General features: G+C 45.7%; 1 protein-coding gene across 1 annotated transcript in view; it reads right to left on the minus strand.

The window, feature by feature from the left end:
• Positions 1–2,673: 2,673 nt before the first annotated feature.
• Positions 2,674–10,017, minus strand: part of SRRM1 (serine and arginine repetitive matrix 1) — a 14,513-nt gene continuing 7,169 nt past the window's right edge. Inside the window, 9 exon segments of the mRNA XM_017736233.1 lie at positions 2,674–3,664; positions 3,861–4,055; positions 4,500–4,677; positions 5,671–6,143; positions 6,576–6,633; positions 8,325–8,366; positions 8,603–8,747; positions 9,369–9,455; positions 9,783–10,017. The exon segment at positions 9,783–10,017 is cut by the window's right edge and continues 130 nt beyond it. Coding sequence (XP_017591722.1) covers positions 3,560–3,664; positions 3,861–4,055; positions 4,500–4,677; positions 5,671–6,143; positions 6,576–6,633; positions 8,325–8,366; positions 8,603–8,747; positions 9,369–9,455; positions 9,783–10,017 — 1,518 coding nt within the window. The 3' untranslated portion in view covers positions 2,674–3,559.

Below are 10,017 nucleotides of genomic sequence, written 5' to 3' on the forward strand. Positions count from 1 at the left end.
GGCGGGGAACCATCCCCAGCTGTTGTTTCACACCCCAGCTGAAGAGACTCCAGCAGTTCCAGCCTCTTTGAACTCATCCAGGATTGCTGAATAAAGTTCAAAGGTCAAACTGGTGATTAAAGTCTGGAAATACACAACTCCCTACCCAATTGTGCTGAGATTTAATAATCTTTTTATTATCCTTGAAGAGATATAATTACTTCCAACAGCCATTTATTGAAATGAGTTGGACCTGATTTCACAGAAACACAATTCCATTGGAATTGTCAGTGCTGTGGCTGCTTTGAGACATTGGTGACATCCACAGTGGACTTCAAGCAGACATATCAAAGGTTTATGAGATGATCCTGTACCAAATCATAACTTATGACACACAACAGCTGGAATGGAACTCCACCAAAATACAGCTCTGTGCCCTGCTGAGCTGCTCCTCCCAGAGCTGCTTTTTACACCAACACACAGAGATTTGGAGTTTGGTGCTCAAGGAATGAAGTCAGAGTGCAGAACTGCTCCTCTGAGCCCAGGCCCCTCCCTGCAGCCCTCACTGCTCAGGACATGGATTTGTCAGGTGAGGGAGGTTTTGGGATGGCTCCCAGCACAGAACTCTGCCCTGGTGCTGGGATTTATCCCTGGGCTCCCGGGGAGCACCAGGCCCTGCCCAAGCAGCAGCAGAACAGTTCTGTATCCTGAGGCAATTCAGGGCAAATCCCTCAGCTCAGGGAGCTCCACGCAGCACTCCCAGGCAAATTGCCAAAGTCACACAAGTGGAAAAATTTAACAATCCAGCCCTGAGCTTCTATAAACTTGGAACTGTTGCACACACACACCTGCCATTGTCCCACCTGTTGACACAACAAACACATCTTTCTCCAGAAGCAGCTACACCGACCTGTGACTCACCTCACGCTCACTCCTGGGGACTCAGTTCCATTTAAATTACACAGTCCAATTAAACTTTTTGTGGAGTTAAAAACAATTATTGCAGCAAACCCCTTACCTAGACCCTGTGTCTGTCACTTCATGAAGGTGGCCTAGGTCAAGAAGCCAAAATTCAGCAAGAGGAGATCCAGGATACAAAGAAGTGAGATCCAGGCAGCTCCTGCCTCATCACACCAGGCACCTGCAGGGTCATTTCTGAACTACAAATAAAAGGATTTAAAAACAGAGAGAAGAGGTTAACCAAGAAGCTGGAGTGGGGAAGGGATCAGACAAGTTTGGGTTTGGATGACAGGAGCTCAATTAGAGGATCACGAGTGAATTCAGTGGTGTCATAAACAGAAGAGACACAGATGGAACCCAGCCCAGCAGAGATTCTGTGCTAAAAAGGGTCTGTGCAACAGCAGGGACAGGGACAGCTCAGGAGAGGAGAGGGCTGATTATCCCAACTGGTATTTAAATGAAACGTTAGTATTTGACTGGGTAAGTAGGAAGGAATTACAATATTAACCTACACACAATTTAGAAGTTTTATCCTTTTTAAACACTGCATTTAATTGCTCTTTTCAAGCCTACACCATTCGTTATGGATAGATGAAAAAAAAGACAGGGAGCACCAACAATAGAAACTCCAAAAGAGATGGAAAGGTGGAGGGAAGGCCTGGCCCATCCCAAACCAGCAGAGGTCCTCTATCAGTCCTGGAGGCAGGAGATGGAAATAGGTGTGAGGGAAGATAAGCAGTGACTCAGGTCCTGAGTGTATTTAAAGAACGTCTATTAGTGCTAAGATTAAAAGGCATTCAGAGGTCACTAAACCCGGGTGGAAGCAAGATTGGGATGATAAAGGAGGAGGCATTAAACCCTCGGGAGCTGCACCCCTGCAGGCTCTCCCGGGACATCCAGGGAAAATCCAAGTGAGTGAGGATCAGCACGTCCCGAGTTCGAGTCTGTGGCTCCACAAGCACCAAGCTCACCCAGATGGACTTTGTGAAGAAACAAAAGATTCAGCACAAAGGGAAGTGCAGAAGGAGCTGCTCTGAATCTCCCCTTCCAGCCAGGACCTAGAGCAGCCCTGCCTCAGTTTAAATCCTGCACAAGAGCAGGGAAGACTCATCAAATCTCCCATTTCACTGTGCACATCACAGCTACCACAGCTGCAGCACAAAAAGAATTCAAAAGCATCTTCCAGAGAACTTCAGAACTGAGCTGATTTCAGAAACACAGCTTGAGTTTTTACAAGAACTCCACAGCAGCAACCCAGCAAGTTTCCAGTGTGATTAAAAGGGGGTTGGAACTGGGTGACTTGTAAGGTCCCTTCCAACCCAAAGCACTCCATGATTATGGAAAGGCAGGGAGCCCCCAGGATGCCTCAGATGAGCTCTCACACCACTGCAGCTCCTTCTCTAAGTCAATCAAACCTGCTGTTCATTTCTTGCAGGGCCCTGAAACACCTTACTTGCTCTGACCAGCAATTTTCACAGCAAATACTGAGTTTAAGCTTCTCCATGCTCCCAGAGCACTGCCCAGGTAAGGCTGGTTGACTTCTGCTTTGCAAGAACTCAGCAGGACCATCACTAATTAAAGGGCTTTTGCTGCTCCCCCAGGCCAGTTAAAAGCCCCAATTTTTCCAGAGCCAGCACAGTGGATCAAACACTTTCTCATCTCTGAGCAGTCATTAACCCTACACAAAACAAAGCTGATTAGCAAATGTAAATGTCCAGATAAAAACAGCCAACATCTGTTTAAATTTAGAAATTTATTTTGTTTAATCCACAAGCTTTATATAGCTTTAGTTAAAAAAACAAAAACAAAGAACAGTGAAAACATGACAATATCCAAAGTTCAGGTTCCTCTAAACTTTCAAAGAACACAGCTCTGAAAGTTGCTCAGACCATTCCGAAGAACCGTAACGAGACAAGATTTATGAAGGGGGCAACGACAGCTCACAAACAAAATTTATGGAACTGAAGGAATTACTTTTTTGTTTTCTGGGACTGCTGATCATGGAAACTGCCCTTTAAAAAAAGAACATAAAAATACAAATGAAATTCCAGTGTTCCAAATCAACATGTTACATCAATATAAACCCACAGTGTCCTGGTAAACAACATGCTTTCATTTATGTACCACTCTAAACTGCTATTCTTGACTGGCTTTAATGGAGACTATACAGGCAACAGTAGAAAGCATTAAAATAGAGATATACTTCCTTGGAATTCTGCAGTGGTTTTACTCCTGGGCAAGCCTACAAACCCAAAGGTTAGTAGCATCATGTAAGTGATACAAAAGAAGTCAAATGAGACCCTCGCAAAATCTGCTCAAGGCTCTGCTGGATTTCAAAGAAACAAGGGAACTGACGGTCATGTTTCAAACCTCCAAAACAAATTCCTACTGCTTCTAAAAAGTCTCACTCTAAATGAAATTATGCTGCCAATGAAAGAATGTCACTAGTACACTGTGGACACCTTTTGTAATGTAAATCCATGCCCTTTGTACATGGTGAACCTCAACCTAGCAATTATTACAACAAATGTTATATTCTAAAGCTCAAACACATTTAGCAATTTGAAATTGAATTCTGAGTACAAACCAAATAAAATGTACATTATATCAAAGGGTTGGCCTAGGAGGGGGGGGACACCTGCGCCTTCCTCATGGACCTCAGGGCCTTCTCCCGCAGGTGCTTTTCTAGGTCATCCAGGTTGTCCTCGGGTTCACTTTCTGTCTCCTTCAAACAAACACAAAGACTTGCTTCAAACACGCCAGGCCCAGCCAGGCGGAGCCCTCCCAGCACTGAAATCCCCCCCCCAGAATCCCACACCCCACGTCCCACTTTGGAATTAGGGCTGTCACAACACCAGCACTGCAGTGCACACCCACCCTGTCTGCTCACACTGGGCCTTCACAAAGTCCCAAATTCTTACCTTTTTGGGTTCTGTCTCTGCTTCCTGGTCTTCCTGTGCTGAGGTGGTGTCTGCTGCAGCCACAGCAGCAGCTGCTGCAGCCGCCGCCGCCTTCTCCTTCTTATGCTTTTTGTGCTTCTTGTGCTTTTTATCCTTTTTATGCTTCTTATCCTTCTTTTTCTTCTTCTTCTTGCCACCACCTTCTTGATCTGAATTCTGTAATAAATAATTCAATAGATGTTACAACTCATCTCTAAGGCTTCAAAATTCTCTGGCAAAGAATGGAATTGTCCCTGGGAAACACCTCAGAAGAAGAGGTGAAGATAACAACCAACCTGTTCTCTTCCCACTGGGAATAATCTCAGTTTGCACACTGAGCATAAATAAGCCCCCCTCACTTTGTAGATCATGAAACTCAGGTACACTCATGAAATGGGACAGTGCTTTTTCCCAGAAGTCTGATTTTCTGCAGAACAGCGTTTTTTTCCAGATTTGGAGCTGTTAAGCTTGAAAAATTTATGTTGCAAGTTGTTTTTAGAAGTTTTTAACTATGAAGAACGACCCCAAGCAGTTTTCCCCCCATGAATAACCCTGGGGCTGTTTGTGACAGCAACTTCCCCTAGAACCCAAAGCAGTGCTGCTTTATGGGCAGACAAATACCCTGGCAGGTGATGGGCTCTGAGTTGGGCTCTTGGCCTTTTTTGCAGGTGACCAGTTTGCAGAAGGAGAGCGAGACCGAGCAGGAGATGCAGGTCCTTGGTGTTTTTTGGGAGCTGTCTCAGGTGACCCTGACGCAGATCGGGACGAGGACACGCGCCGGGGGCTGGGGGTGGAAGCCCTGAGGAACACAAGAGTCACAGTCGGAGGCGAGACACAGAACAAGGGAATATTAACACAAGAACCAAATGAACACAAGTACTTTAACTTGGTCAAGCTGCACTGAGAAGAATTTAATTGATTTAAAAAAATAAATAGATTAATTGCTTTGCTGATTTGTTAAAAAGGACAAAACAATCCAATAGCAGAGTGGGTCCATAATGCAGAGGGATAATGCAGCCTGAAAAGCTGTTAAACAACCCTGCTGCTGCTCAGAACTGATTGCTGCCTTTCTGGTTTCACCGAGTTATAACCACAGTAAGAGTCAGGAGAACAGCAATGCTGTTTTATTGTGCAAGGCTTTCCACTCAGCTCCATTTTCCTTCTGAAAACACTCATAAGCCAGCACCACACTTTTCACTGCTTGCTCAGAAAAGCAGCATCACACTAAAGATGAAAATATTCACAATGTTAGCAGTTTATCCTGAATGGCCTTATGGAATGGCCACTTATGGAAATATTTCAGAGCTAATGAGAAGTGTTGGTTCCCTTCCACAGTTGGGTTTAAAGACAAAGTTAGGTTTTCTTTAAAGCCACCAATTAAATAGAAGGCTTTGGGGAGAGCTCATGGCAGCATTCCAGGGTCTTATAAAAAGGAGGGAGAGGGACTTTTTATGCAGGCAGGACAGGGAGGAATGGCTTCCACTGCCAGCAGGCAGGGACAGATGAGATATTGGGAAAAATTGTTCCCTGTGCGGGTGGTGAGGCCTTGGCACAGGTTGCCCAAAGAAGCTGTGGCTGCCTCTGGATCCCTGGCAGTGTCCAAGGCCAGGCTGGACAGGGCTTGGAGCAGCCTGGGACAGTGGGAGGGGTCCCTGCCCACAGCAGGGGATGGCACTGGATAAGCTTTAAGTCCCTTCCAGTCCAAACCATTCTATTAGCTATTTTCACTGCATTACAACTGAACAAAACCCCCTCCTAAAACCCAAACCCAGACAAGGAGGAGTTTTTTTACTTTGTTTTCTTGGGTTCTGGCGTTCTGGACACCCTCCTGATGGGCCTGGTGCTGGGTGAGGGTGACTGCCTCCTCTGCGGCGACGCCGACGCTCCCCGGCGCGGCGGCGGAGGACTGGAGGAGGGGTGGGAAGCTCGAGGCCGTGGTGAAGGTGAATGCCTTTTGTTTTGTGGTGGAGAACGTGTTTCCCTGTTGGATCTGCTGGGAGGAGACCCCTTCCTGTGCTTGGAAGATATGGAAGGGGAGCGCCGTTTAGCACTAGGGGAGCTCCTCTGTTTTGGCGGCGGGGAGTGGGAGACTCTGCGCTTGGACTGGGGGGAAGGGGAGGCCCTTCTTTTGGGAGGGGGAGGAGGAGAAGCTGTTCTCCTCTTAGGAGGGGGAGATGGGGAATATCGCCTCTGGATCGGGGGGGAGTATCTCCGTGGAGAGGGAGAACGTCTGCGAGGGGGTGGTGATGGAGACCTGCAAAGAGAACAAACGTTCAGGGGCCACCCAGGCATGGCAGTCAGTCAGCAGTGCCCTGCAGTCCACCCAAAGACAGGCAAAAGGACTCTAGAATTCTTTAAAGCTTCTCGAAATTTAAACCAGAATTCTTTAGAAGTTCTAAAATATAAAATAAAACTCTTTATTTTCCCAGAAAGGTTGTGGCTGCCCCATCCCTGGAAGTGTCCAAAGCCAGGCTGGATGGGGTTTGGAACAGCCTGGGACAGTGGAAGGTGCCCCTGTCCATGGCAGGGGTGGCACTGGGTGATCTTTAAGGTCCCTTCCATCCCAAACCATTCTGTGACGGTTCTGTGCATTTCAAATTCTTAAATTAAGCTCTTTGTTAAACCAACTTCCTCTGTGTCAGGGTGAGGAAGCAAAGTGGGAGGTGGTGGCTGGAGAGTCACTGTCATCTCTCATGCCGGGGAAGGGGAGCGGCGCCGGCGTGCCGGGGGCGGCGAGGGGCTCCTCCTCCTCCTGCTGCAGAAAAACAGGGATTGATCAGGAAACCCCCAGCTGAGCCACGAGGTGCTTTGTGTTCTGCTGTCACTACACAAAATCAGCTCCTTCATGCACTGTAAAATGAAATTCTACTGGGAGCACTGATGGAAAAAATGTGCTTAAATCCTTCTGAAGAGTGTGACACGATAAGTGCCTGACTGTGATCATGAGCCCACCACAGGTGTCTGACTGTCACCCTGAGCCCATCTGAAGTGTCTGACTGTCACCCTGAGTGCACCACAGCAGCCAGGACACAATTCCACATCTGCACAACCTGATCCATCACCACCCTGTAGCCAGAGAAAGGCCAAATGGTTGGAGTAATGGATGGATCATGTGCTGATTTTGCCTGGGGTAGAGTTAATTTTCTTCACAGTGTGAAACTGTGCTCCTGGAAACAGCTTTTATCTAGGGATCTGAAATCCAAAACGATTTATTTCTTGAAATGCAGTGAAAAAAAACCAGAGTGGTTGCTAAACTGCAGCTCTCTGGATTAAAATTGTTCACCAAACGAGCCATTTTCTGCTTTGCAGGGTTTACAACAGACTTCTGGAAGGGGGAATTCTAATCCAACACATACTTGCCTAGAATTTTAAAGGAGAGGAATATTGGAAAAGTGAAATATTCCTTTTTTTAAAAAAACCAATTAAGATAAAATGACTGCATAAGGGAAAAATGAGAGCAATTAAAAAGCAAAGAAGCTCATTTACATAAACTGAGATTTGATTTCAAATATGCTGGGTATTGTTCTCCAAGGCAATGAGACATTTTTATAGATAAGAGTTTGCTCCAAAATACAATGTTCTTTTATGATCCAAAAAAACCCCAGCCTTCAAATGTACTAATTGTCCTAATTAAACATGTATTTATGCAACAGGCAGTAGGTGAATTCAGTGTGTTGCAAAACAAGATCAAAGCCTTTGAATCCCAACCTGTTTTCCATAGAAATGTTTGACAGGATCCATAATTAGGGAGGTCTGCATTTGTGAGGGAGTCATCCTTATCTCCTATATCATGATGTGTGCTGTGAGTACCTGCTACCTAGGGCTTAATTACAGCCTGCTCAAGGGTCATTACATCCAATTAATAAACCCATCAAGCACTCAGCTTCCTGCACCTTTCTGTATTCCCAGATCAACACAGAGCAAACAGTGTCACAAATAAAAAAGTCACTGCTGTTTTACTTATTGTCTGCTTCCAGTAGTTCCAAGTATCTCATGAACTGAGGAATGAGAGTTTTGAAAACTCCAATCATCTGTGACCCAGATCAAGATCTTAATTACTTGTTGCAAGTGTGCAGGAGGGTTTGAGTCAGTGGCAGCATGATTCCAACACTGCTCACCCAAACCTGAGTGTCTGGAGCGAGGAGCCCCTGAGGAATGCAAGTGTTCAGCTGTTTTCAGGCATCAGTGAGATATAATAACCTCAGTTATTGATGTCACAGGCTGATGTGAATTAACAAGGAATGAGCAGTGAAGGACACAGAGCAGGTGGTGTTCCTGCTCTTTTTTTTTGGCAAGTGAAGTGGTTCCAGATCCAACACATTAAGGAGCACATCAGTCTGAATTTCCCTCACCATGAATGTGCAAGTCTAAAGGACAAAGAATGGCAAATGCTTATCCATGCCAAAATAAATGACAGCCTATTTAAGAGATGAATTTCTAACCAACCTTTTCATCACTGGCGATTGCCACCTCTTTTCCATCTGCATCCTGAGAGCAGTGGAGGGGAAACAAAACAAAACAGATCTATCTGCCATGGGTCTGAGGCAAAAATGAACACGTTCAAAGAAAGGTCAGAGCAATTTTTACCAAATGAGTGTAACAGGAAGGAAATCTTGAAACAAGACTGGGCCGAGTGGGCATGACTTGATGTGCATTTGGTGAGAGGTGCAGAGAGATAAACATTAAATACCAGGAAAGGATGAGTTAAGTTCAAGCAGAGTTACCGAGGGGAGGATTCCTTCTGCCGCTTGCGGGGCGACGGCGAGGGGCTGCGCGAGTGCGAGTGGCGGCGGCGCCTGCCCACCTCCCCGTTCTTCACGTTCGACCTCTTGGGCCTCTCCTCTTCTGAGGAAGATGAAGAACCAGAATCTGCAAACGTAGAAGAATCACTCTCTGGAAAATGCTCCTTGTGACACTGATCAGTTGTGACAGGGTAATGCTGCAGTTCAAACCAACCTCCTCTCCCACACAAGAACCCAATGTTTAAAAGCAGATCAACTGAAAGTGTTGGTTGAAGCCAAGTGATAAATGAATCTACCAGAGCTGGGTAAAAATACTTGCAGCGATCTAACTGTCCCCATAAAACCTGGCTAGACAGGTAACTTAAAAGGTGAACTGCAGTTGCTTTTTGAAACTATGTGGACAAAAATACCCAGGTGAATTTTCTGATCTCAAGCATTAAAGAATCCAAAATAAGGACAGATGAAGTAATCCACAGCACACAATATTTGTGTGTGATGTTAAGAGTTTACAAGCGCAACTTTTAAAGATGCAAACCATTAACAAAAGATGTAACAACCTTTAAAAGTCATGCTTTTATTCTTCCTGAGTAATAATTAAAGTGACCTCATTATGAGTGGCAAATCTGTAATTAAATTTACAACAGCACTGCAGAGCACACAGCAAATAGTTTTAATCTATATTTGAACTTAACTACTTCCTGCAAAAGTAAACTACAACCCCATTTTAGGGAATTCCTCTCCTCCATACCAGATGAAGACTGTTGATTTTGCCTCCTGTACTGGCGCCTCTGTTGGACAGAATCGGCTGCAGCCATTTTGCCTCCTTTGTCTTCTTCTGAAAGGACACACAAGGACAGGGCACTTAAACCAAGGATACAGATTTGCCTTATTCAGGCAGAAGCGAAGTTATGGACAGCAGACCACCAAGTATGGGGTATTCCCCCACTCAAATCTTAGGATGACATAAGGCTGGAATACACTTTGGCTGAGTTGTTATTCTGAGCTATCTTGGATGGAATGAGGCAGTAGGAGTGATCATCTTTAGAGTTCTGGAAACTCCTGCTGTCAATGCCAGACTTCCAGGAGGGCTCAGCCCTTCACTATCAAGTATTTTTGACTAAAAACCCCACCCAGGAGCACAGCTGGAAAGCCAGAGCTGTACCTGATTCCGACAGTTCCGCTTTCCTGGGTTTGGGTGCTGGCGAAGGAGATTCTCTTTTCTCAGTACTCTTATGCTTGGGTGCTACAAGACAAAATGAAATAGCTCAGCTGCAATTCATGCCATTCCTTCGTACTCTTCTGCCCCTACGAACCGTACACACGATCTTTGAGGGAACCAAAGTCCAGAATGGGACATGAGCACCGATGGCTTCGCTCACCTGAAGCCCTGCTGGGTG

The sequence above is a fragment of the Corvus brachyrhynchos genome, unplaced genomic scaffold (genome assembly GCF_000691975.1).
Source record: "Corvus brachyrhynchos isolate BGI_N302 unplaced genomic scaffold, ASM69197v1 scaffold65, whole genome shotgun sequence".
Lineage (NCBI taxonomy): Eukaryota > Metazoa > Chordata > Aves > Passeriformes > Corvidae > Corvus > Corvus brachyrhynchos.